The sequence below is a fragment of the Streptopelia decaocto genome (assembly GCF_964273445.1).
Source record: "Streptopelia decaocto genome assembly, chromosome: 10".
Lineage (NCBI taxonomy): Eukaryota > Metazoa > Chordata > Aves > Columbiformes > Columbidae > Streptopelia > Streptopelia decaocto.
In genome coordinates, this window is record NC_138665.1 from 20,110,375 (window position 1) to 20,136,071 (window position 25,697).

General features: G+C 50.2%; 2 protein-coding genes across 6 annotated transcripts in view; both read right to left on the reverse strand.

Annotated features, from left to right (window-relative positions):
• Positions 1-25,697, reverse strand: part of LOC309444091 (chromosome-associated kinesin KIF4-like) — a 474,457-nt gene that overhangs the window by 91,398 nt on the left and 357,362 nt on the right. The gene's annotated exons all lie outside the window — the stretch shown is intronic.
• EDA (ectodysplasin A) overlaps positions 1,808-25,697 on the reverse strand; it is a 74,542-nt gene continuing 50,652 nt past the window's right edge. Inside the window, exons 3-8 of one of the 5 annotated variants that reach the window (XM_082062134.1) lie at positions 14,805-14,834; positions 11,834-12,013; positions 10,520-10,554; positions 10,070-10,121; positions 7,563-7,642; positions 1,808-5,601 (exon numbers count right to left, since the gene is read on the reverse strand). In XM_082062134.1, coding sequence (XP_081918260.1) covers positions 5,350-5,601; positions 7,563-7,642; positions 10,070-10,121; positions 10,520-10,554; positions 11,834-12,013; positions 14,805-14,834 — 629 coding nt within the window. In that variant the 3' untranslated portion in view covers positions 1,808-5,349. Of the gene's footprint in view, positions 5,602-7,520; positions 7,652-10,069; positions 10,122-10,519; positions 10,555-11,833; positions 12,014-14,804; positions 14,835-25,697 lie in introns of all 5 variants that reach the window. The other 4 variants (XM_082062132.1, XM_082062133.1, XM_082062131.1 and 1 more) reach the window with 4 other exon arrangements.

Here is a 25,697-nt window from a genome sequence, read left to right on the forward strand (position 1 = left end):
TGCCACCACCTTCCTCCTCCTCTTCCTCCTGCTCCTCCTCCTCCCAGTGCTGCCCGTGCTGGGCTCCTCGCTGCCACATCCCCGTGTCCCAGGGGCCAGGCCTGGGGAACAGCTGCCCGGTCACCTCCTCGCCCAGGGCAGGGACCTGCAGGGACATTCCCTGCAGCAGCTCCAGGTGGTTTCGGGGCACCCAGAGCTGCACCCCACCCATAGGGATATTTTTGCGGGGACATCTCCATGTCCCTGTGCCACCCAGAAGTGGCACACAGCACCCAGGGACATGGTCCCTGCATGCGTCATGGGGTGTTCTGCAAAACACACGCCTTTGGAGCTTTTGGCTTATTGTGGCCAATTCCCTTCCCATCCGATGAGCACCTCCAGGCTGCTGCACAGCTGCCCATGCGTTTTGCTGTACTTTCAGCTGTAGAGCTGTTGCTCCAGCCCTAGATGGCTCTGGCAGAAAAAACCACATATATATGTACATATATAGAAAAAATATAAGTAGAGATATACACACACCTACATACACATCTGGAAGATGCAGCAGCTTGGCTTCTGCTGCTGTTGCTCACCTGACAGCTGGCACAGTGGGGACATTTGTCACCTTTGGGATGTGGTTCAGCCTTGAGCCACTGCCACCAACCAGCCGGGGCACGCACGGTGGTGACAGCCAGCCCGGAGGGGTGTCCTTGGCTGATGCCCCCTGTGCTGGATGGGGCTCCGGTAGCAGCGAGCATCCCGCCGTCGTTTTCGGAGGTGTGGGGTGAGCACGTCCACGCAGATGTGAAATCCTGCAGGGCTCCAGCCAGGGAAACACCGACCTCTGGATGAACCTTTGCGGTCCCTCATCTCCCGGAGCCCCGAAAGTGGAAGGTGACGCAGGGAGGAACGGCACCGAGTGCTCCAGCCCCCGGCACCGCCTCGCCCGGGGGAACCCCGGCCCTCTCCTCGCTGCACCCCAAACTGCTGGGCATGGATCTGCACAGCGGGCACGGCCGATGAAATCAGCTGAAAGTCCCTGATTTTGCTCAGGGACTTCTGCGGAGAATCCCTGGGCGTTTGCATCCCAAGGCTGTGAACTCCCTTTGCAGGAGTGGCCGGTGGCGCGAGCCCGATGTGGACTGAGAGCCGTCCAAGGACCCTGCAAGTAAATACCCAGAGGCTTTTCATGGACCAAGAGCCGTCCAAACACCCTGCACATAAATACCCAGAGGCTTTTCATGGACTGTGCCGCAGGTGGGGTGAATCACACAGCATGAACAGGGAGACTGGCTCCTGTGCATCCCGGAACATCCCGTCCTTGCCTCTCCTGGCCTCCAAGCTGGCTCCCACGTTCCAGAGGGGTTCATTAAGGAGAGATGCCTCTGTTCCCCCAAAAGCTTTCACGTCTCCAAAAGACGGGACGAATAACAGCAGGACGAAGGCAGGATAAAGGCACCTGCCCAATGTCACAGCCACACTGGGGGGTGACAGACCCTCGCTCCCAGCCTGGGCATTAAGGAGGCAGAAGCATACCTGGTTATGTCTGTATATCAGATCCATATTTCCTTCCCAACATACATGGTGACAGCAATGCTGCTTTCTGCGCTTTCCCCCGACTGTAGTGGATCGGGAAGGGCAGACGCTGAGCAGCTCTGAGCCCGACCAGGGGACCGGGGCCTCTCGCATCAGCAGCCACAGCACCTGTGTATCAAACAGTCCCCGCTTTGCCGTTCAGCCGCGTCCCACGGCACCAGCACCATCAAAAGACCTGCCACAGAAACTCCTGGTTTGGCTGGGGAAGGAAGTCCCACCCAGAACACCGAGATCAGGAAAAAAAGCTTTATTTGCAAAGAAAATATTGACAATTTACATAAACTTACATCCTAATTTATATACATTATGTATATTTTATATACAGATAGTGTCTGGAATAAAGATGTCGAAGCACAAAACAGCATCATGAGTTTATCACCGCGCAGCTTTGACAGGGAAAGGAGGAGTCGCGTCTCTTCCCACGGCTCCTCTCCCGTTCTGCTTGTGTTGGGGACCCAGAGGCTTCACCCCAGCCTGGGAGGGATGGCCGGGGTGGTTGTCCCTTCCCTGTCCCCAAAGCCTGTGCGAGGACAGGAGCCGGGGCAGGTGCCACCGGCCCGCAGGGACGGGGAAGGACACCCTGTGCTCTGCTTCTTACCGGGAAGAGGGGAAGGACCACGAACGAGCCAATGCACTTTGGTCATCTCCATCCTCAGGTGCCCCTGCCTAAGTCAGTGGAAGGATGATGCCAAGTCCCCAGATGGGGACAGGGGGCGGCAGGGAGACCACAACTGCTGACCTGGGTGGGAAAGGCGCTGGAGGGAAGAAAGAGCCAGGTAGTTTTGGGTAGGAAGCCGTGACTTAAAGCCTTTACTGAAGGGAATTGTTCCCTCAACAAGGGCCCAGAACCGCACAGCTGAGCTGGCTTCCCTAGAACCCGTCTCTACAGAGGAGCTGAGGAGGGAGAAGGGTTGGACAATGCGTTGCTGCTCGCAACACTTGTGCAGCTGGAGCCCAGCACGAAGTTGGGCAGCAGAGCCAAGGCACGTAGGTAGGAGCGGAGGCAAAAGTACCGCCGGGGGGGATGGCTGGCACACGGGGGAGTCGGCTTTGTGTCCGCCGTGTCGGATACGCAGACCTGTGTCTGAAATGAAGCACCTTCCCAACCAGAGCAGGAACCGAGATACATCAGCGTTCAAAGACGTTGGAGGGGAAGACCAGAGCAAGGCCCTGTTCCTGCTGGGCTGCGTTAAAACCTCCCGTACGCACCCCCCTCCTCCCCTCGGAGCCGCTTCCAGGCCTTTTCGGCTCCTGTTAAGGGCAGGAGGCACCAAGGATGGTGGGACACCCTCTGCAGCAGCACCATCTAGAAGCAGCTGTGCTACAGCCTGGTAACCTGTGCTGGAATACTGCACTAAGGAGAATTTGTTGCTAGAGAGGCCAAAGGGTTTCAAGTGTAAAGACTCTCCATGGCTGCCAAAGGACCAGTGATCTGCTCGCCCCAGGGACGAACACGCTCTCGTATGAAGGCCACTAGCTGTCATCAGGCATTCTCTGCTCTCCAACTCCGCGTCTCCAGCTCAGCTAAACCCAGCTTTGGTGTCACGCAAACAGCGGAACAAGCGCGTCAGCACCGCGGCGACGGGGCAGGCAGGACCCGATCCCTCCCGCTCTCCTCCCGCGTCCCGGGCAGGTCCAGCGAGGGAACTCGACAGCGACGTGTGGGGCTTCTACAGAAGTGAGGTCCTGCCTCCCCCTGCCCGCGGCCGGGAGCACGTCCCACGTCCCACGTCCCACGTCCTGGCAGCGGGGACAAGGAACACAAACTCCATCCACCGCGCTCTCCCGACTCACCGCCTTATTCATGCCGGCCCCTAAGCCTTGCTGCTCAGGCTGTATTCTAAAGCAATCCTGCTAATGATTTGTTTCATGTTCTCAACTATACACAGTTGTCCCAACTCATTCTTGTCAGAGGAACATGTCCTTCTTAATCCACTTTAAAGGAAACAAACCACAAAGACTGGGTAAGTGCCCCTAAGGCTCTTGCTAGTCCAACATGTTAAGGCTAGAAAGGAGGAGAACATATTGAAAAGAGGAATAGCAGGCAATTTTTCATGCAGTTATTTTATAAACTGCACGCCTCCTGTGAATAGCGAGGCCGTGGCCAAAGCTGGGTGCCCCCAAGAAATACTTATCTCTCAATAACAGCAATACTTGGCAGGCAAGATCACTCGCTACGGATGGGGAAAAGCGACGGAGCCAAGAACGCTGCAGCCGGGCCGGACCCTTGTGTGGCTCCAGCGCGGGGCCGGGACACGTCCCTCGTCCCCGCAGGTGACAATCCTGAGCCACCTCTGCTTGGAGATGGAGCTCACTGTCACCAAGACATCGGTTCGAGACTCGTCCCGTTTGCTACATGGGCTGGAACTTCACTACCCTCTTTACTTTTTAAGGGAAAAAAAAATGCTCTGAAAAGAAATCTGATTAAACAAAAACACAAATAACAATGCGACCAAGCACAACCCAGGGCACGACACAAAAGAGCAATTATCGCTTCAGCCTCTTCCTCAGCTCCAGCACATCTTATAGCTTTAGGTCTCCCCAGCTGGAGGGAGGTAACGGGAGAGAGTTGCTCAAGAAGCCAAAAGAAACAATAGTGTCCCAGCTCTTCCATTAGTCACCAGCAATCGGGTTATGACCAGACTCAGCAGGGCTCGGAGAAAAGAAAAGTGGTGACTTCATGCTGGACCAGGCTTTTCAAATACTTGGGTTTTTTCTGCTGAAGACTCCATCACCACTTATTAGAGCGTTTTAGGTAGAAGGGTGCCAAAAGGAAAGGGGTGGGAGAGGAAGGACAGAAACCACATCTAAAAGCAGGACAGTTACTATTAAAACAGAAAAAAAAAAAAATCCTGTTTGAATAATTTTATTCTTAAACATGACAAACTTCTTCAGAGTGTTTCCACAAGTACTCGTGTCTGCTCTAAAGCCTGTAGAAATGTGTTCTGGTTTGCAAAACATTAATTCAAAAGACAACAAATAAAAAAGGACCCAAAGAACAAAGCCGCCCCGGCGCTAACAGCAGCAGTGCTGGGGCAGCCCCGCTGGGGGGCGCACCGGGGCGGCGGGGCTGGCAACGGCGGGGGCTCTGCAACAGGGAATCGGCGTTCGCTTTGGGACGCTGCGATTTCTGGGCCGTGGGGGCAGTTTCCCACATGCTAAGCCTGAAAATTTCCCGTCGCGCCGGCGGCTTCGCAGCCCCGTCCCGCGCCCTCGCTCCCGGCGCTTCGCCACCCGCGCCCCAAGGGTGGGCGTAAACACCCCCGGCCCCATCCTATTCCCTCCCTCTGCACCCCAGTTCGGACTGGGAAGGCAGAAAACCAGAACCCCCCCTTTTCCCCTTTTCCTTGCCTTTCGTTAGCGTGCAGAAGCAGGAGCGCCTGGGTAGGACACGGTGGACACGAGTCTGGCTTCTCCCGCGACCGCCTGGGATGCTCTTGCTAGTGCAACATGAAAGCAGAGACCCACACCGCTCCCAACAAGCCTCGGTGAAGATCACAGAGCAAACGTCAGTGCAGTAATACTTGAAATACTGAGACAAGGCAGACACAACAGCCTTTCTTCCTCACAACACTTATTTTTTGGTTTTTGATCCAAGTCTCCATGCAAGTCACAGAAGACAATTGTGCTTCCTGCATTCACATATAGGAATAAATAGCTCTGGATCAGTTTTCTTTTTGGCCGGATTACAGAACCCCCTGAAATACTGATAACGCTTATGAACAGCAGCACGGTGCAGTTCTGCGAGTCTCCTTGGATGTGCCCGAGTTCATCTTAGGATGCTGGCGCATCTCCTAGGCGGATGGCCCCAAAGAAGGTTGTGTGCTTGCTCATGTTGATGGAGATGTCAGCATGGACCATCTTCACAGCGATCTTCTGCCGGGCTTTGAGGAGGCAGACCCCGGCCGTGTAGCACGTGTTGAAGTTGGTCTTGCCGGTCTCGATACTCCGAGTGCATTGCAGAAAGGGCTTCTCATCCACCACCACCTCGTAGCTGGCAAAATCTGTGAAGTTTATGTAGTATACCTGATGTGAAGCAGGAAGAAGAAAGGCATTAGGGAGTGCTTTCGTGCACATGGAACAAGTCCACGTTCCTTTCAGTGTGTACACACACGTTTCGCTCCACTAGCGATCCCTGCCTTGGCCCGGGTTGACTTGTTTGAGGCAGAAAGAACCCCAAGCCAACCAAACACGAGGAAACTCTGTCTTCTGCTTCATACTCACACAAGCATGCAAGTGGCCGCGAATCCATGTATCTAAGGCTGAGCTACAAATCCTCGCTTTAGACCCCGCTTATTGCAGGAAAAAAAAATACAAACCTGCACAGGCCTCGTTACAAAAACGCACAGACAACCTTATCTGCTACAAACAGTTCTGCATCCAGCAAACACACAGAAATATTTTAACTGAAGTCCTCTTGCACTTACCTGGCCAGTCCTGCTTCCTGGGTCCCATGAGCCTCCTTTAGTGTTGCCATCAAAAATGCCCTAAGATGTACTGGGAGGTGCCTTCTTTGCAATGGGACTCGAGGTGCTTTCAAAGGCATCAACTATTACAGGGAAAACACTCTCCCAACCTCCAGAGCTCGGAAGGAAATGACCTTAGAGCGTTCGCGCTGGTTTAACTCTGTGATCTAGCGCCTGAGTCCACGACTCCATCACTCGTTACTTCACCACCTCCCACACACTGATTCTGAAGAACTGTGGGATGCCTGAGAAACACCCACCCGAAGAGGAGTCACCCCCGGGGGCTGCTGCTTCCCCCTGGAAGGAAACCAGCCGCTTCGGCTGTACCTGCCAGTTCTTCTTAGGCTACACCCTGCAACCACAGGAGCTGCGCAAACTGAGTCCCCTTTTTGCATGAGGGGCTACAAATGACAAAAGCTTCAGAGGTACAACATTGTGGCCAGCAATTAGCACTTGGGGAAATAATTATCCTTTGGCCCACGTGGAGTTATTTTTCCTGTCCCCGTCCAAACCAGGCAGGCGAGCAGTTCTATGCAAGAGCAGCTCCCTCCACACTTGATCCGACTCGAACAGTCCCAGTGGGGCTGGCGACTGAACAGAGGCAAATCGTGAGCAGGAGGTGATACCAGAAGCCTGAAACAAGGTGGAAGTTGCTTAATTGTGGTTGCCACACAGAACCTCTCTCATATGACTAAAATCTGCCGCAGAACCTGGACGGTTTTTCAGTCCACGGGGGGTGGACACCCTGCCTGCCCTGGAAGGGGAGAGCTCCACGGCTCATAATCCACGGGGCTCAGCAATTCTGCTCAGAGGTGTGCAAGACACTGGGAACAGAGCCCATCTCCTGCCTTTTATTTGAATGGGGAGAGGAAATCAATTAGCTGTATACTATATCATGATAATTTATGACTTTGTTTAGCCCATTTTACAGAAGCAGGTCCGTACATCTGCCACTGGTACCAGCTGAAGGAGCGGCTGGGCCATCCCGCTCCACGATGCGGCTGCTGGCTCATCGTGTCGGGCTGAAGCTACGTGAAGGTGGAGGCAAATGGAGTTACCTGGGCTGGAGTTTGGCCAAGCCACCCGGGGCTGAGAGTCCTACGCTTACAGAGAGTGACATGGCTTCACAAGGATCCCCAGCTGGCCGGGCTTTGGTTCTTACATCTCTTTTAAAGCGCAGACCTTTGTTCTGCAAGGAGGTTTAGATGGGCACAGACAAGCACCGGTGGCATGTGGGATGTGATGGGGCGCCTGTGTTTCGGTAACTAATCTCTCGCGGCGGGTGTCACGGCGAAACGTGTGACCTTGCCCTTCGTGACTCTAACATCTTCCTCCGACACACATCTCCTAGAGCACGAAGCGGTTAAAAGTACATACAAGTTTCTTGGCATTTGCTAGTGGTCTGGAGCCCTCTCGTGGTTTCATGCAAGGCTTCCATTGGAACACAAGAATAGGAGTTAGGCCTAGGACCGTACTCACTTCTACCTGACTATAGATGAAGTATGTGCCGTCCACCAGTACCTCCAGCTCCCCACTGCGGGCATGCAGCTTAAACACCTTGGGGTTCATAGTGATGCGAGACCAGTCATTGAGGACTCCACCTGAAAGATCTCAGTATGAGAAAACGGCAGTCACTCAGTACCCGTCAGAAGGAAAAGCGCAGGAGCACACAAATACAGTCACATCGTCAAGGTTTCATACACAACAGCTGGCACAGACTCAAGTTGAAAAGTCAAGTGACTCAGTGAGAAAATCCCAGAATTAAAGGCTACGGTGCATTGATTTGGATGCCTCTCTACAGCTCAAATGACACCGTCTTGCGGGTGGACACCCGTTTTGTTCAGCGTGCAGCACAACTGATTTGCGTCTCTACTTGTCCTCGTCAAGAGTTCTCATCCTTGAAAAACAGGCGTATGGCCTTTTGTGCTACACTACGCTCATCCCCAGCGCTGGTACAGACCGGCTTGCCTCCTCCTGACACTAAGCTGAGCTTATTATCATATTTGAGTGTTTTACAAGGCCTGAAAACAGGTTCCCATCAAAAGTAAGTGGTATCATCCCCACTCCAGAGCAAAGACACCCCAGCACATGCAAGTCAACGCCAGTACTATAAGGTGCTTGCAAAGTTTTCTTAATTCACCTGAGAGGCCAGGGGCTGATTTTTCGCACTATTCCTGCCCTTATGGGAATGGGACCACCCGTGGCCAATGTGTCTGAGCCCTCCCAGTGCTGCTGGGCAGGAGGATGTGCTCATGATGTGCTTCACTTTAAGCCTTGGGATCATCCCTAGAAAAACACTAGTCCTTGAGGGAAAAGAGGCAACAGTATCATGGAAAAAATCATGTTCAATCATGGGACTAGACCATGTATGCGCATGGAGGTTGGCATTACACAATGGGTTTTAATTCTGGTATTCCTTGACTTCAACATTCTTGACTTTGTACCTAGCCTTGTTTTAACACATGCTTTGTCATTACATTTCCTAGGGGGTTAAAAGCCAAAATAACAAGCAAGTATGAAATTGCACTACGTCGCACCCCATTAGCCCCTAACTGCGGTCCTCAGCACGGTCAGAGGTTCATAGATCCACCACCAGCCCTCTGGCGCTGGGGACGGCGGAATAACTGACAACATAAGTGGACTTGTGCTCTCTGGACAGGCCAACGAGCAGGTCCAGAGGACATGCTTTGCCATGAGCCGGGGACAGAGCCATTCTCTGTAGGTGCCTTGTTCTATTGAATCCAACCCTTCTCCCCCAGCCTTCCCCTGCTCCCCAGCTCCCTGCCCCAGTTGCGCACCAGCCAGCTGGACAGAATTAATGGCTCACGGCGTCAGATTGTTCCTGAGCAGCAGGGAAGGACCCTCACAGGGCAATTCCCACTCTCAGGGAGCAGCGTACGCTCTGTCAACATCCAGCCTTCCCATTAATAAAGGGATAATTACTTTCTGAATGTTGAGCAAAGCACCATCTTTCCCCTCATTTTGTTCCTTTCTTGTTTTGGGGAGCTTTCCCCCACCCCACTGTAAGCACAGTTGCTAACCGTGCAAAATCACAGCTCACGTCTGCTGAAAGAGAGAAAACTGCCTTTCGAACAGAAGCGGTGGGCAGCAGAACGTGGGCAGGGGTCCCGCAGCCCTGTCCCCGCTGCCCCGGCGCCTGGGGGGACACACACCGAGGCTGCTGCCCACGCTCCCCGGGGAGCTGCATGGTGTGAATTACAGAATAATAGAATATTTGGGGTTGGAACGGACCTTTAAAGATCATCTAGTCCAACCCCCCTGCAATGATGCAGGGGACAACACAGCCCAGACATTGTGAGCGGCAGCTAATGAATGAGACCCAGCTGTTGGCAAGAAGAGCAGGAACTCGAGCAGAAATTGGAGAGGGATCCGGGGAGGAAGGAGGAGAGCAAAGAGCCGCCTCTGGATGTGAAACGGCTCAGCAGGACTTGGGCTTAGAGGCTTGAAGGAGGTTGGTGGGGGTAGAGATGCACAAGGGACCACAGAGGATGCGTGTGCACGAAATGTCAGTGTAACGCAGGAGGAGCTGGTGGCCGCGCACCTCTGTGTCCTCCCACTACAGCTGGGCCTTCCCTGCCATAAATTACTGGGAAAACTGGAGAAAAACACAGGCTAACGGGGCTGAGGCGGGAAAAGGATACACTGAGCGCTTAAAATAGAATAGAGTGGGAAAGAAGGCTGGCCAGCGAGGGAAACTCTGATACAACGGCAGGTTGGGGGAGGCACATCGTGTATCTGGGGGTCAAGAAGGGAGATGCAGCGGGACAGAATTACCGGGATTCACAGGATAATCCAGGAGATAAATAGAAACACAGGAGAAATGGGGATGGAGGCTCAAGAGGAGACTCCTCTGAGGGGCTCTGGGCAGGAGAATCAGCCTGGGACAGGGGAGGCCAACAGCAGGGACAACAGGGACGTGTTTTAGGATGGACTTAGACCCAGATACGAGGCTATGGGTGCAGGATGGGCTTGCTGAAAAGGAACTGCCAAAATCATGAGATTCTTACCATTTTTCACTTGGATGGCTGAGCCTTGGCCTTGGAGGTGGACCACAGCTGGCTGCAAACGAGACCAGAGGGATCACGAATTAATGGGAAATGCTGCGCCACGGGACGGTCGCTCCACGCGCCCCACAGCCCGTGACCGGTACAGAGGCACGACAGCACCCCGAGAGCATTAATGCTTTTCATAAATGAAAAGAGATATCAGAGCAGCTGACAACAACATGGTTAAGTGCTGGAGAAGAGAGGAGAAGCCCAAACCAGATACCCAGAGCTTTCTTTTGAGCAATAGAAAGGGTGGGCTCAGGCAGTCGCTCTGATGTAGCACATGCAGAAAGGAGGTCTTTTTGTTTCAGAGCTGCACCATCGAACGCAACGCTAGCAAACGTGGCTGGTGGTGCTTACAAAAATACAGCCATAGCTGGGTTTTTTTCCCTTGAAAGAAGATCAACCAACCTGGACGTCTCTGGAGCCGGCCTTGTCCGTGGCACCTGCAAAGCGCAATTGCACATCATTGAACGGGCAGCTTGAAAGAGCTGCAGTAAACCCTCCCATAAATAAGACTTTTACCCCATAATAACCATTAACCCCCCATTTTTAATAGAAGGCGGACAGCAGCTTAATGTTAATAAGTACACAAACAAGAAGAAGATTCATCTTACTTTTTCCTGTTTTACTCCTACATTTCTGCCTATCATCAAAATTCCCAAAGCTATTCGACCAGTTTCCACTAGAAGGACGAATTGCACAACCCTTTCCCTGGTCGGCAGCGCCAATAAAGCCTCTTGGCTGCAAAGATTACAAGCGTCGCTCCGCAGTAGCTCAGGTCATTCATTGCATTCAAGCTACACGCTGAAATCTCTGTTCTCCAAGAGCCCAGTCCCTATGAAGAGGAGATGCCTGTGGGCAGCGCTGCAGTGCTGAGGGCCTCATGCTGCTCCTGGCCCCTGCGCTGCCAACTTCTGACATACAAAACTGAGAAGTCAACCAAGTTTTCCTTTGAGAGCCATGCGAGCTATAGCGTAATAGTCCTGATTTCTGCGAAGATACATTTTTTGATACTAGACTGTTCATACATATATATATAACGAACAACACTGATGTGAACTTGTGCATTTTAAAGAGTTATTAACTTCAGGGATTTTAACAAAATAATTGGCACATGACTCCATGGAGAAACAATATGGTGAGGATACAAAGAAACAATGAAAAATGAAACTAAGAACTGCGGGAGAAAACACTCTCTTCGTCTGGCTGGTACGGGAGGCAAGTTCGTGCAGTTCCTAGGCTGGCTCAGCGGTGGTGCTAAGCGCCACCCTTCCTGGTCCCGCTGCAAAGCTAGGCTTTGCGTCAGCTTAAGGGGAATTAACACACACCCGAGTCACCGCTGGGAAGAGCCACTTTGCACACCCAGAAATTGGCCAGATTTTGGTGGGATGCTTAAGGGGAAGCGAGGCTCTGCATGCCTTTGCTGCTCCTTTCCTCCGCATCCTCTGCTGACAGGTACCGCACCGCACCCCAAACCAGCACCCTAAAACCCCACCGTGCAGCACAACTTCTGCTCCTCCCGTGTCCCCATGGGCGCAAGGACCAGCCCAGGAACACCGGAGTCCTACACAAGGACGCTGCACCACCAGGTTCAGACCCTCCGCTGTCCTCAGATGGAAAACCAGAGCTTTTCTATTTATTTGCACATCATTGTGCCGCCATGGCACCTCCCGCATCCCCATGCCACACCAGGGCTCTGAGCAGAGGGGACAAGGCGGTTACCTGAGGGACCCTGCAGGCCAGGAGGTCCCTGAGGGCCTGGCGGGCCAGGGGGGCCGGGTGGTCCCATCACGGTTGTGCCGGGAATCCCGGGGATGCCGGGAATGCCAGGGGGGCCCTGGGGCCCAGGAGGACCTGGTGGCCCTTGGGGACCATTGGGCCCTGGAGGACCAGCCTTCTTACCTGAAAAACAGAAGGTCAGACGTTAGTTTCATCCCACGCTCAGCCCGCAGAGGCCTTTGACCTACAGGACACAGAAAATCTGGGATGGCTGTTTGCTGGCTGGAGGGCAGGGACAAGGAGGAGCATCCAACCATGTGGGATGTTCTTATGCATTAGGATATAATGGCCACGGCCTGATCTCCTGTCTGAGGAGGAGATGCCTCCAGAGGGCAGTTCCGAGCTGAACTGCAGCTCCTTCCAGCAATGGGAGGGATCCCACATTGCTATGGGGCCAGCGGGATGCAATTAATGTGCACCAAGGGCTCTGATGCTACGGCTCCTCTAAATAATTAATTGTGCATTTTGGGCTCTGGATGGGGCAAGGGAAGGAGCAACCCATTCAGGAGGCACTGCCATATTCCCCAAACACAGCTCACCACACAGTCCCAGAAGGAGAAACAGCACAACCAATTTAATTACAGACTCTTATCAGACATATCCAGAGCAGACTGCCCGCAGGGACGGCCTGACCTGTGCGCTCCCAGTTTTCCAGATCCCCAATAAAAAAGATGTCCTTTCGGGGCAGTTTTTTAAATGCAGATCTGTCACAGCTTCTATGTCAAAGAGCTTTATTAACAGCACAAAATTGCTTCAATTGCTGAAACAAAGTCCACTGTAGGACAGAATTAAACGCTTTTTTAGATGACAGCAGCAGATAGGATATGAAATAATGGTTATTGGAATGGTTTCTGAGTACATTCATGTACTTGTTTCTCTACTGACTACCCGTCTTCGCCATGGAACAATGCTGTAAGAAAACCCCATCTGTTTTAGCCAGTGAAGAAGTGGAAATCTCAAGACGGCCACGGGCAAGGGCACATGGAAATCAGCGTAGGACAATAGTGCGGTTGAGCTTCAACGTGCAGAAAACTAAGTTAAAGTGATTAAAGCAACCCTGGCATCCTACGAGCTTAAGGGGACAAATCATTCACAGCAGAATTTCCACCCAAATTAGCAGCCGTGTCTTCGAATCTGCGCTGGCAACACGCCAGCCCCTCCTCGGATCCAGCAGCTCCGCTCCTCCTCGCTTTGGGAATTATCGACCCGTCTCTCCTCCAGCACACTCGCTCAGCTCCCGTCACTCGCATCCCCGCCGCTCTGGGCCATCCAAAGCGGGATCCGCTGCTGCCGCGCCTTCCCGAGGGGGGTCCGCATTACAGCTGCTTTAACTAATCTGCCCTGCTACTAAACGAGCTGCTCGTTTAGCGGTAAAACAATCGCACGGAATTCGGATGCCGCACAGGGACGTGTATTTTCTGTGCGTTCACGCTCCTTCGAGTAATTTCATCTACTTGTTAGCATTGATGGAACCTCACTTGTTAAAGTCACAAGGCAAAAGAACCCAGATATTCAGTAAATATAAAGCTCTCGATTCATCTGCTAACAGGGGAGACCCCAGGCCCAGCAGCGCCCAAGGCCCAGCTTGCCAAGTCTCCGTCTTAGGCTACATGCACCAGGCAGGCTCCAAAACTCAAAGCAGGCAGAACCAGTAAGTTTCCCTTAATCATCGTTCACCAAACAATATGTTCTAATTCTGAAAAAAATTAAATGTGACAATACCATAAAATTAAAACTATTTTATACGGCGCTACAGCTGTACATAATACAGCGCTGTGAGATCCCCCTGCTACTCCGGAATTGCTGCGAACACCACAGCCATCATTTGTTATTAGTTCAGCTGATTTAACACGAGTTTAGGGTTTCAGAGCTTTGCTAGGACAAACTTCTCAAACGTAAAATTTTATGCTGCTTTTGAGGGTAAATATAAACTAAGTTTCTCACTGCAGCCTGTCTCAACGTCTCAGCCGTAAATCTTGAGCCTGGATCCAAGGATTAAAAGGGATGGGATGTGCTACTGAAGTAGCACTTCGGTGGCTCCGAGGAGCAAAAATGGGTAACGCGACTGTGCTTGCCCAAAATCAATGCCGCAGCATATTTCTGAGGAGAATTTTACAGAATGATAGAATCTGATTGATTTGTGTCCTAAGCTGTTCATACTTGAATAGAGAAAGACGATGGCCATGTGTGTAATGTCACTGTGCTGTAAAGCTTGTGTACAGACGCCATGCATACGCTGACAGTAACTTATGCCAGTGTATAATATGCATGTATGTATGTATATGTGAGTATATGAGTTTATACTCACACGTACAAGCAATTCGGATCCTTTCACTCATTTAAGTTCCTGGTGGCAAGTAAGTGTATGAGTGTGAGCATTCCCCAGGACTCCCGCACCATCAGACACCCCATGGAAACACGGGGCTGCCCCAATAACCTAAATCACAATAACTCATCGATACGCATCTTAAAAATACCCAACTGCAAACAGCTTGAGGAACATAAAGTCAGACAAAACACCAACACACAAAATAATCCTTCTAAGGTTAATACACAACCATAAGTGAGATGCTGAGCGTATCACCGTTGACTTGGTGGGTCTGAAGGAGACCCCAACCTGCTCGCTGGGACTGAAACCTGAAGCTGTTGGGCAAACGGCTCCCAAGAGCTGGTGTGTGATCCAACTCCACCCAACTATTTAATTATAGTGTCTTCAGAATTACTTCTGTTCAATGTAATTAGCTTATTGGAGCTTTTAGGGAAGGCTTTAACAAGCGCCGATGCTGCTCTGCCACAATCCCTGCCCGTCCCCGAGACGGAACCTTCTCCTCGGTGTCCTTCCCGTTGGCTAAAGAGAGTTCACAGCTGGGTAACACAGGCACGGGAAGGGAAACTGAATTCAAACTCAACTTACCCTTTTTCTTGTTTTTAACTGAACTTGGACCTACAAAGGAAAAAATAGAAAATTAGTGAAATTTGGCAATGATTTAATCTTAGGAAATCCCCGCTGGCACCAGCACCCACCAGCCCAGAGGTGCCTCTCGGAGCTGGAACGAAACTGGCAACAAAGCCAAAAGATGTAGAATTGTCCATTTTCTACAAACAATTGCTGTATAACGATTTTACCGGGACCTGTATCTGTTTTACCTCCTCTCAAACAAGCAACCCACGGCTGGTTTAACAAAAGTCAGCGAGTTTTGGCGGGCACGTTCCCTCCTCATTGCAAAGATGAGTTAAACCAACGGCAAAGCTCAGGTGACAGGTGTTCTTCCCCCTTAAGCCAGGTAGCAGTTTAGTTCCAGCTCTGCTGAGCATGGCTCAGTTTTGCCATAGCTCACTGATGGAAGTACCTTCAGACAGCAGAAATCCTGAGACTCAACAGAAACCATTTAAAAATGCGATCCCTGCACAGCAGTTATTTCTCAATGGATGCATTTGTGGGCTGTGCAGCCGTACAGGAATTTTCTCTGTTTTCTTGAAATTGCCCAGCTTAACATGCAAAGCTGACACATTTGACTTCCTGCTGAGGACAGGTGAGAAGGAAGTTAATGTGACTCGGCTGAGAGCAGCAACCCAAATACTTGTGAGCCGCGTTGTTTAAAAATAACAAAATACTAAAAAAAATCCCCAAAGCAAAGAATGAGTCTGAACCGGCTCATTCAAACAATGAGAATAGAACCCTCCCTAGCAACAAGTGACGATACGGAAAGTGAAGCTGAGAAACTACGTGACTTTCCGAGCAGAAGCTGAAGTGTGAAATATGTTCCATTGCCTCCTCAAAAATTAACGAGGGATGGGAATGAACTGCAAAAATCCCCAAATATTCCCTTGCTGTTCATCAGTGAAATCCCTCTAAAATCTGCATTTAAGCACACAGCGAAGATTGAAATCACTGTTGACTGAGATGAGCTTATAATGAACGGAAGGTAAGGAGGTTGCTTTGAGTCAGCACTGGAAGAGAAAGTCAACTTCCCAATTAGCACAGAAGCGCCACGTTCCCACGGCTGGACGGACAGAGGGGAGAACGACCAGAGAAATACCCCGCGACTTTACTGACGGCTTTTCAACAGGAATATTAACTTACCTACATTATGCTGTTGAGTCACGGGAAAATTCTGGTATTACCTAATTTGTTATCTCTGCTAATTTACTGTTTTTTTTTTCACTAATCTGCATATTCACAATATTAAAACATACAGATAGGACAGATGAAAATGCTAACAACATCAGCCCCAGCAACTCGACAGGGAGCACTATGGAAGCCAAACACCAGCGAAACCTTTTAGCTTTGGATTATTTGGATTATTTTTGCATTTTCTGAGCTCCCAAGACGCAGAATGAGCCACGATCACAGCGGCGATTTCCATCGACCCTCATCTCAGGCACCAGCTGGTTAATCGCACTTTCAGTGCAGAGAAAAAAAGTGTCTGGGGGACATAATTAAAAGAAAAAGCCAAACAAAACACCAGAGCAAGCAAAATGCAAGTGCTGTGTATGTGTCTCTGCAGACCCCGGAGTCACGAGAGTTTATTTCATGTTATATATATCACACCATTAGCGCCATAACCAGAGTGAAAGTACAAATAGCTGCGGCGAGCCAAACACATTTGAAATGGATGGAACCAATTAGCTTCAAAGATGAATGGGAGGAATGAGAACCACATGGGATGTCAATGTTCGCAGTCTATATTACAACACACGCATCTGTTCCAGGCACGGCAGAGAGAGATGTTACGGCTGTGCAAGTGAATCTTTCGACAAACACAAAAAATACTTCTGACATGAAAAAAACACAATATTATTAGCCTTGGGAGCTTCTGAGTCTCTGGGGTTCGCATCTGTTCATCTTGCAGGAGGAGGGGGTGGATAATTTAATTGTAGCAGAGAGCCAGGAGGTTCATCCCGTACACCAGAAAACAGGATTTTCTTCATTTTTGCTCAAAATGGTAAACTCAGCGGACCTTCCTAAATTTAGTCTAAAATGGTAACAAAGCCTCTTGCGGAGTTTGGAAAGCAGAGCTCCACCAAAACGTCGGGTCTGTATTTCCTTCAGCACGGAACGTGCTGAGGCACAAGGCTTGAAAACTTCACTTGATATCAGTTGTCCCAACACATATGTGCAGAGAAGGAAAAAAAGGTGAATGCATATGACCCACGGGTTAGCTGTTAGGTGTTAAACACCTACAAGTTAGGCGATCCTAAATCTTTCCAGAGTCTTCTCCTACCCTATTAATCCCATCTCGCCACCCCACTCCTCCTGCTGGTCTCAAAGCCTTTCACACCACCCACTTTTCTTCAGTCTGGTTTCACGGAGGCCATCAGATGACCCGATTCCAAGGAAGATCTATGAGAATATACTATTGTTTTCTTTCTCCAAGATGCAGACCACAGGCACACACACCGTGTTCCTCTACAGCCTTGGATAAAAACCCAAGTTACACGATACCTACTGCTGCTCCGGGGTCCACGGGAGATGCTGTCTGCTCGTAGGACCAAATTGGTTTGACTTGAAGAATTCTCCACCATCAACACCGTCTGCTACCGCTCTCGTCTCTCCTCTGGGGGCGTTGGAGGATGTATCCGAGCGCAGCCTGACCGTCAGCTGTTCCCCAACACCCCTTTTCCCTTCTCAATAAAAATAACCGCAGGTTTGTTTTTCTGCACTTTACTGACATTGTGTCTCTTCCTCATGAATTCCTTAAAGTATCTGTAAGGAACTCGCCAGAGATCAAGCTCGTGGTCTGGACTACTGGTATTAAATGTGACAGCGACCCAAGCGTAGCTATTTATGTCCAAATCTGCTTGTGCTCAACTTTGGTACTTCTCCCTTCCAACCCCACCTATCTCCCACCTCCTTTCCGCACGCTGTCTGCTCGTGCCTGAGGTCAAACCAGCCCCCAGACCTAGGGAGGTCCGTCCCTTCTACATTTCCTGTCTTTCATCTGAAATTAAATTTATGCTTATGCTCTAATCCATCCTCGGAGGAGCTGTCAGCTCCGCTCAACCCTTGGTTTTAGCTTTGCATAGCAGAGGGAGGAAAGGTGACAAGAGCTGTTAATGCAGAAGAGGACCGGGCTATCAGAGAGGACAGGCTGGGTGGCTCTGAAGGATACAACCATACGCATGGCATGAGATTCAGTCATATAAAATGCACAGTCTTATAAATTGCTTCTACAGAGGGAGTAATAAACTGTTGTGCTGGATGGTGGAGCTCCTCAGATGGAGGACAACATCCGCAGGAAAGGCAGGAAGGCAATGCCAAAACAAGGTGGTGGAAACAGCCCTGTCAGACATGGCACAATACTGATGCCACTCAGAAGGTGGGGGTGAAAAACTCTAATCCTGATCCTCTACATACAGAAAGATGACTTTACATAAGAACAATTTCACAGAAGGTCAAGAAGTGGTCAAACGGAGCTTGGCTGGTTGGCCATCAGTGCTTGGAAAGAGATGAGAACACCCCTTGGAATGGCTACGGTGATGGGCACGGAGGGAGAAGACCCGTTAGGTCTTGAAGAACAGCTCTGGCATGTCCTTATGGGTGCAAACTGCTCCTCAGGACCGTGATGCTGGCAATGAGGAGGCTTCTTCTAACCTTCAGAAGGAGCAGCATGGGCTGGAAGGGTCTTCTGGCTCAGGGTTGCTGCTTGAAAGTCCCTCAAAAGTTCATCAGCCCCTTTGGAAATTGGAGAGGCTATTTGTTGCCGAGCTACTAAAGCCATAGCTACTAAGCTCTAAGCCTGACTTGAAGCGTTTAAACCAGCTACCTGATCCTCCGCTAAAATTTATCATCTCTTCCACTGGATTTCCTGTAGGAAAATCCCACCGGCTCCTGCTGTAATAACTCAGGGCAGCTCCATCGCCTGCCAGCCGAGTTCTTCATCACGGGACGGGATGAACCCAGCAAAGGTGCTGGAGCAGCAATGCTGCACATTGAGCTTCTGCACCCAGACATCTCCAAAAGCCGATTTTCCACAGCTATTTGGAACATAAAACGATAACAGAAAAGGAGGGAACATCAAAGCAGCAATAACGGTAAAATTTGAGGGACGGGTACAGGCAGGAAAAGACGGCTCTAGATGACAATAAAACCCTCAGAGCCACCCGCTGGGCACCTGCAAGGGCAATGCCGGGTCACCACCTCCAGCAGCAGCGCTGTGGCCGTGGGTTCGAGCGACGAGCCCCTTCAGCTGCAAACCTCTCACTTCAGACCAAGAAAATACTTGCAACCGATGGGCTTTTGTTGTGCGAAACCACAGCTGTGGCCCAGCAAGCAGCAGAAGACATCTAAGCGTGCTTCAGGGAGCAGGTTCTCGCCCCCAGCCCCTGCAGCCCCAGCATCTGCTGGATCCCTGCCAAGGGCTTCAGAAAAAACCCACCAAACCCACAAACAACAGATGGTGATGCAACCCAAGGATATTACACATGACATGTTTTCTCTTATAAAGATTAATAGAGTTTACCCCCCCGCCCCCCCCAATTTTTCTTTCTGCATGCTACATGCTGCTATGATTTACTATAAATAAAAAAATATCAAAAACTTCTTTAGGACATATGCTGATATAAATAGTATATTTAAAAAGCCCTGCGTTCACTTATTAGTTGTGTGTGTGGATTAACAAGAAATAGTTTAAATTCCAGCAAAACGGTTCAAACTGGGTTTATTGATGGGAACAGATCTTTGTAATTACACGTATTTTATACAAACCTATAAAAGGCTGCCCGGTATAGAAATCATTCAACCGAAGGATGAGTACCTAGGAATGCTGCTGAACTTCCCAAGTTCTCACCGCTCTGCCCCCACGCTGAGAAGATGGAGGTGCTGGGAAGTCATCCCACATACAAACAGAATCAGAGACAAAATCATGCTGAATGAAGGGCCGATAGCCTTCCCAAAATGCCAGAGCACTTCTCACTCAGTCATGAAATAAGCGTAAGGTCCACAGCCAAATTCAAGATGAACATCTAGTTTTGAAGAGGAAAACAGAAGCGGGGAGCTCTATGTGACTTATCTAATACGCATCTTTTCAGAACCATATTGTCTTTGAGCACTAAAAAAAAAAAGCAGCTTTTTATGTGAAGTATCAACTTCTGGCTGTAGTTGGAAGAAGAATATTAGGTTTAAATGATCAGTGTTCTCAACAGCTATGGAAATCTGTGTATTTTTCCAAGCCCTGCTAGCCATCTGGTTTAACAGAGAGTCCACTTGCTAAACCTCAGACAAAGCTCTGACTACTGCCCAAATCCACCAACTGACAGAACTGGAAAGGAGCTCCTGGACAGCAGCTGGGACACCATTACTCATGGAGAAGAAAGAGCAGCTGAGCACAGAGCCAGGCTCTGAGGTTCAGCTGACAAGCCCTGCTGACCACCCAGCCCAACACGGTGTTTCCATCTCCACACGAAGCTCTGGCCACCACGCGCCCTCCAGCCGTCCAAGTTTCCCCCTCCCCAGAAAGGACGTTCTCTGCCACTTGGAGCCTCCCAAAAAACAGAGGGGCAAAGCGGCTATTGAAATGTCACCGTTCCTGACCCACACCTGGGAATTAACCAGTCCCGTCGACTTTCACAGACAGTAAGACCTGCAGGAACCATGACGACGATCGAGAATTAAAGAATTCCTACCCGATAAGCCTCTCATTGATCCCTCTGTTTTGATCCCTCTCTATTTGACCAATACTAAAGGTGGATGGGGCAGAAAGAAAAGCTCAAGAGCTTCAAGCGACGAAGAATCTTCTACCTCTTTTGATGTAAGTTGGCCCAACCCTTCCATTTCAGTCAAACTTCTGAAACCCAGTTGTTTCATTTACAGAACTGCTGTAATGATATTTACTCCATTCACATGGGTATGAGATATGTCAGGCTTTTCAAATATTTTTAAGTGCAGCATTATTAATGCCAGACTATGGTGGAGCTGGGGAAAGGAGGATGTTAGCTCCCAAACACATGCTTAATCTAGAACATGTGGTTTTGGGGGAGGTTTGGAACCAATATGTTTTCAACATTTTCAGGAAATTTGGTCTATCCAGATGAAAGCTTCTTGGACCCTGCTGAAACACCAGTCAGCGATACAAATACTGAAACAAGATGAATTTTTTCCCTTCCCTGAAAAAGAAAGTGCTTCTTCACCAACTCCAGAACTCGAAGAGCAGCTTTACCATTATTACTCTAGTAATAGAATATATCAGAATACAGCGAATATATGACATAACAGAATAGGGAGCTCATACTAGAAAGCATGGGAAGGATCAAACCGTGCTGCTTGGTGTTATCAGCACGCAAGGCAGAACCCAGGGCCATTCAGTTTTTCCTTCACCACCATCGTTGCTTCTCTCTCTACTTGACTTTCAATTTTGTTTTGAACTGTTCAAAATTCATGTGTGAACACAGTCACCCTTAATTGTCTTTTTCTGGTTACATCTTAAATTGAGATGCTCGATGACAGCATCCCGTAAACAGCGTTCCTTCCTCGTCCTGCGTCTAACGGCATCTTAATTCCACGGCAACACCAAGAGTCAGGCCTGGAGGACACCCCGGCCTCTGCTCTACCATCCTGCACTTTAAACTCAGGAACAATAAAAGCCCTGAATTTCAGGAATGTGCTGCCATCCAGCGGGACCTGGACAGGCTGGAGAGTTGGGCGGGGAATAACCTGATGAAATTTAACAAGGGCAAGTGTAGAGTCCTGCATCTGGGCAGGAACAACCCCAGGTTCCAGTATAGTATAGGTTGACCATGAGCCAGCACTGGGCCCTTGTGGCCAGGAAGGCCAGTGGCATCCTGGGGTGGATTACAAGGGGGGTGGTCAGTAGATCAAGAGAGGTTCTCCTGCCCCTCTACTCTGCCCTGGGGAGCCCACACCTGGAATATTGTGTCCAGATCTGGGCCCCTCAGTTCCAGCAGGACAGGGAACTGCTGGAGAGGGTCCAGCGTAGGGCAACAAAGATGATTAAGGGAGTGGAGCATCTCCCTTATGAAGAAAGGCTGAGGGAGCTGGGGCTCTTTAGCTTGGAGAAGAGGAGACTGAGGGATGACCTTATTAATGTTTATAAATATATAAAGGGTGAGTGCCACGAGGATGGAGCCAGGCTCTTCTCGGTGGCAAACAATGACAGGACAAGGGGTAATGGGATCAAGCTGGAACACAAGAGGTTCCACTTAAATTTGAGAAAAAACTTCTTCTCAGTGAGGGTGGCAGAGCCTGGCCCAGGCTGCCCAGGGGGGTTGTGGAGTCTCCTTCGCTAGAGACATTCAAAACCCGCCTGGACATGTTCCTGTGCGACCTCACCTGGGCGTTCCTGCTCCAGCAGGAGATTGGACTACATGATCTTCTGAGGTCTCTTCCAATCCCAAACATACTGTGATACTGTAATCTTTGCTTAGTGGTAACCCTGTCATATTCTGGAGTTATAGGCTGCTAAGTCCCCAAGACAGGCCCGGAGCCCATTCACAGCGGACAATTCTTCTGACACCCCACCCTGAGCTGAACTCAACTGCCCAATGCTCAAAGCCAGTCTCCTCCAGCTCGAGAGATCAAGGAGAGTTTGCAGCTCATCTCAGACTCTTTTGAGGCACTCCCTTGGCTCCATCCACTCTTTGAGGCTATTCACCACATGTCTCCAGGGGAAGCATCTCGCATTGAGGTCTCCCCCAACACTTCTGGGACACCGTGCCTCTTGGTCGGAGGGTCTGAGAAGAGCTTGTGCATCAACACCAAAGGCTGAGACTCATTTCTCTTGTGGTGAGCGAGGTATGAAAGGGGCCTTCTGCTGCCTCGCCGCTCTTCTCCTCTGAGCAACCCGACAAAGGACAAGCCTACACCCATGTGTCATCCAGATGATGGGATGCTGCTCCAGGAGCTCCATGGCTCGGTAGCCTGCTCCCTCCCTATCCCTCTGATCCCACAACACCAGACCCCAGCTCGAGCCTATCAGACTGAAAACAAATGGAGAGAAGTCACAGCTCATCCCTGCCCCATCTCGCGTGTCCCCAGAGTGACATGAGATGGCAGAGAGCCACAATCTCTCTTCCTCAGGCAGCTTCAGACGATGTAAGATCCCATCACATTACAGGGATTTTTGCCAAAGTTTTTTATTTTCTCCTGCCAATACTCAGAGAGATTTTTGCCTGCTTTGACACTTACAAAACAGGACTCTTCAGGAAATAACATGGCCAAGCTCACAAAGAACAGGAGGGCAGTTCAATGGAAATACACAGAGATACTGGCCAACAGTGACAGCAGGTTGTGATGTACTTCATACTGATCTTTAATCATATCAAAGGGGGAAAAAAAGATCAGTTATTGCAGTTCTAGATGACCAGAACTGAAGTGTGAGCTAAGTGACCACCAGTCAACAACCAGTTCACTGGTCCAGGTGAAAGTACCTTGTCAAGCAAGCACCCTCTGCCCGGCTGGAGCAGGGCAAGGAGCGGGATGAACCGAATCGCTCCCATGCATCTACCAGGATCTTCCACCTTTAAAGGACAGTGTGACTCGTAGGTCATCAGCTGCTGTCTGAAGGGACCTGTGCTGGAGCACGTGGAGACACACCAGCCCTGCCTGCCTGTGAATGGCTTTTTGGCAGAAGGAACAACACAGGCGTGAGGTCATGGAAGAAACAGGCTGGAACGGCCAGTCTGTCACTTCTGTCATGGTGTTGGTCACGCTTTGGGGGACAGAGCTGCATCCAGTCACCTTTTGAGGTCCCCTCCATCCTCCGTCACTCCGGGACGTCAGCTCTGCTGAGAGTCACAACTCACGGCTCCCCCGAGCGCGGCCAAGGTGTCCGCACGGCAACGGGAGTCCCCACCACCCTACATGACAAAGAACAACCCGCTGATTTATTTCCCTCATCCCACTCACACCCACTTCGGGCTCGGTGTCGAGGGACCAGGACAACCTGCTGGTACCATGAAGCCTTTTACCAACAATCCCATCTCCAGCTGGTAGGTGCAAGCACACCACAGTGCAAATGTGTTCATGAGCGAAGACAAAATCCTGCTCCCAATTAACTACAGAGCCACTGTTGCTGGCAAAATCATATTGCGCCGCCTTCTCAAAAACACAGAAAACCAGCCAAACATAAATCTCCACACTTCTTAACTCTGCTCCCACATAATCAGTCCCAGCCAAGTTCCTGGGGTTCACACCAGAACCTGTGGCCATCGTTATTTCATTTTCCACACTCTCACTGGCTATGGAAGAAGAATATGATGTGCCTTTTGTTTTCCTTCAGGCATTTAGGTTGGATTCCAAAGGCTGGATCTTTACAGCAGAGCTGACAAACAGCATTACTATTTCTAATTCAAGTACCTCAAGGTTTTTTTTGGCTTGCTGGCTGGACTCACAAGGCTTATTTTCTATACACCACTGCACCCTATTGCTTACTTTATCAATACCACATACTTGAATTCAACAATTTAAAGCGTAGTATTACAGCTGTGTTTTTATTTTGTTTGTTTTATTCGGTTGTTGCTTAACACAAAACATTCTGACATTTTAAGTCATATCCCACTAAGATAAACAACGAACATATGCCATGAATTCCAGCAGAAATGATTCCCAAGTGGTGGAGCAGCAAGGTTCTAACCAAGCGTACGAAAGGCTCTCTTCAATTGTTTGCTGGGTGTTTTAAATGCGCTCCTCCCCGCCGCAGCTTTCCATAAGGAATGAAGGGCAGGTGGGAGGAAAAGACTGACTATCACATCCCTGCAGAACTTGACGCGTTTTAAGTAATTCTGCCTCATTGGACTGAAAGCCTCTGTAGCACTGAGCAGCTGTCTGTAAACTGATGGTTTAATTCCATGGAATAGCATGGGATGTATATCCAAAGATATATCTGTGTGCATATACATGCACTTGTGTTTATACGAATCTGAAAAGGGGTTTGAAGGAAACCCAGAAGAGACCCCACCGCTCTTTGGGAAGCCAAAGTCAAGTCATGACACAGCAGAGCGGTGTCTGCCTCAGCAGCTCTCCAGTTCACCCATTCACAGCGTTTCAGACAGATTAACGGACTTCACCAGATCCTGCTCGCACTAATGAGATCCGTTACGGACCCAACAATGTCTCTATACATCATAACCAACAAAGCCCTCATGAAAACTTGCAACTGCCACGGCTCATTCACAACGTTTTCCCCCAAGACCTTCCTGCTGGTGGTCTTCTCCAGCCTTGTGCAACCGCGCTTTGCTTATGGTTGATGTATCTGGCCTACTATAGCCAAATGGCTTTTTAACGAGCGCCCAGACAGGCCACAACTGAAGACAACCTCCCAATTCACAGCGCCAGCACGGCCGCTCTGGGTTTGGCTGTTCAGTCCCGCCCCAGCCCCGCAGAGAGAAAATCCAGCTTATTCAGCCCAAAATGTGCAGAAGGCGGGTGCCCACGGTGGCTGCGGCAGCACCCTGGGCTGGGCCTGCCCTCCCTGCCCATTTTGGAAGGTTTATGTTCTCCAGCTCAGCACCAGCTCCTCAGCCTCTGTGCTGGACCCGTGGATGCGGCCAGAGAGCCGGTTTATTCACAGAAATCAAAGCTCAGCTGCAAATGCTTCAGCAAGACAGACAATAGAGCCTCTCACACTGTGGGAAAGAAATCACCAGCTACCAGTTGAGTTCAGCGTTTCCAGCGCTCGGTGCACGGCATCCGCAGTTCAGATGCTCACATAGTTCAGATGCAATCGCATTCCTGCCCGGCTGGGACATCTGTTCTCCTCTCATTAGCCCCGGCCATGTTTTGTAACAGAAGAAACTATCTGAGATTCCTGAACTTCAGTATTTGACCCCAGGGCATCATGAAAGCCTCAGT